Raw genomic sequence first — 412 nt, forward strand, 5'->3', positions numbered from 1 at the left:
TCATAAGTCTCCGTCTTACCTCGGGAAACGCAAAATGAGTAGAATTCTGTCATGGAGAAGAGTATAGCCAGGAATCTGAGGTCGCCATTCTTCCCAAGTTACTAAATTATGCTGCACCAACACTGCTAAGGCCTCTGAAACCTTAACGAACACAAATATCAAACAAACAAAATTTTGGGCATATATGCATTTGCAAACAATAAATGAAGATGAAGTTAGAAAACATGATAATTTTTTCTTCCCTTTGTATTTATTACATATGTTCACATTAATCTCCACATTCATACTCTAAATAGAAAACACAAGAATTTTCACAACATATGAACAGTCTTAAACAAAATTAAATGAATGGTTAAAAGGTTAATTCTTATGCTAATATCCTAAAATGATTATCATAATCTACTTGTACTAC

General features: G+C 32.0%; 1 protein-coding gene across 1 annotated transcript in view; it reads right to left on the reverse strand.

Annotated features, from left to right (window-relative positions):
• LOC119588950 (DNA-directed RNA polymerase III subunit RPC3-like) overlaps window positions 1-412 on the reverse strand; it is a 13,560-nt gene that overhangs the window by 10,003 nt on the left and 3,145 nt on the right. The window contains 1 exon segment of the mRNA XM_037937559.1: window positions 20-141. Within this exon segment, the coding sequence (XP_037793487.1) occupies window positions 20-141 (122 nt within the window).

This window comes from Penaeus monodon, chromosome 24, assembly GCF_015228065.2.
Source record: "Penaeus monodon isolate SGIC_2016 chromosome 24, NSTDA_Pmon_1, whole genome shotgun sequence".
Classification (NCBI taxonomy): domain Eukaryota; kingdom Metazoa; phylum Arthropoda; class Malacostraca; order Decapoda; family Penaeidae; genus Penaeus; species Penaeus monodon.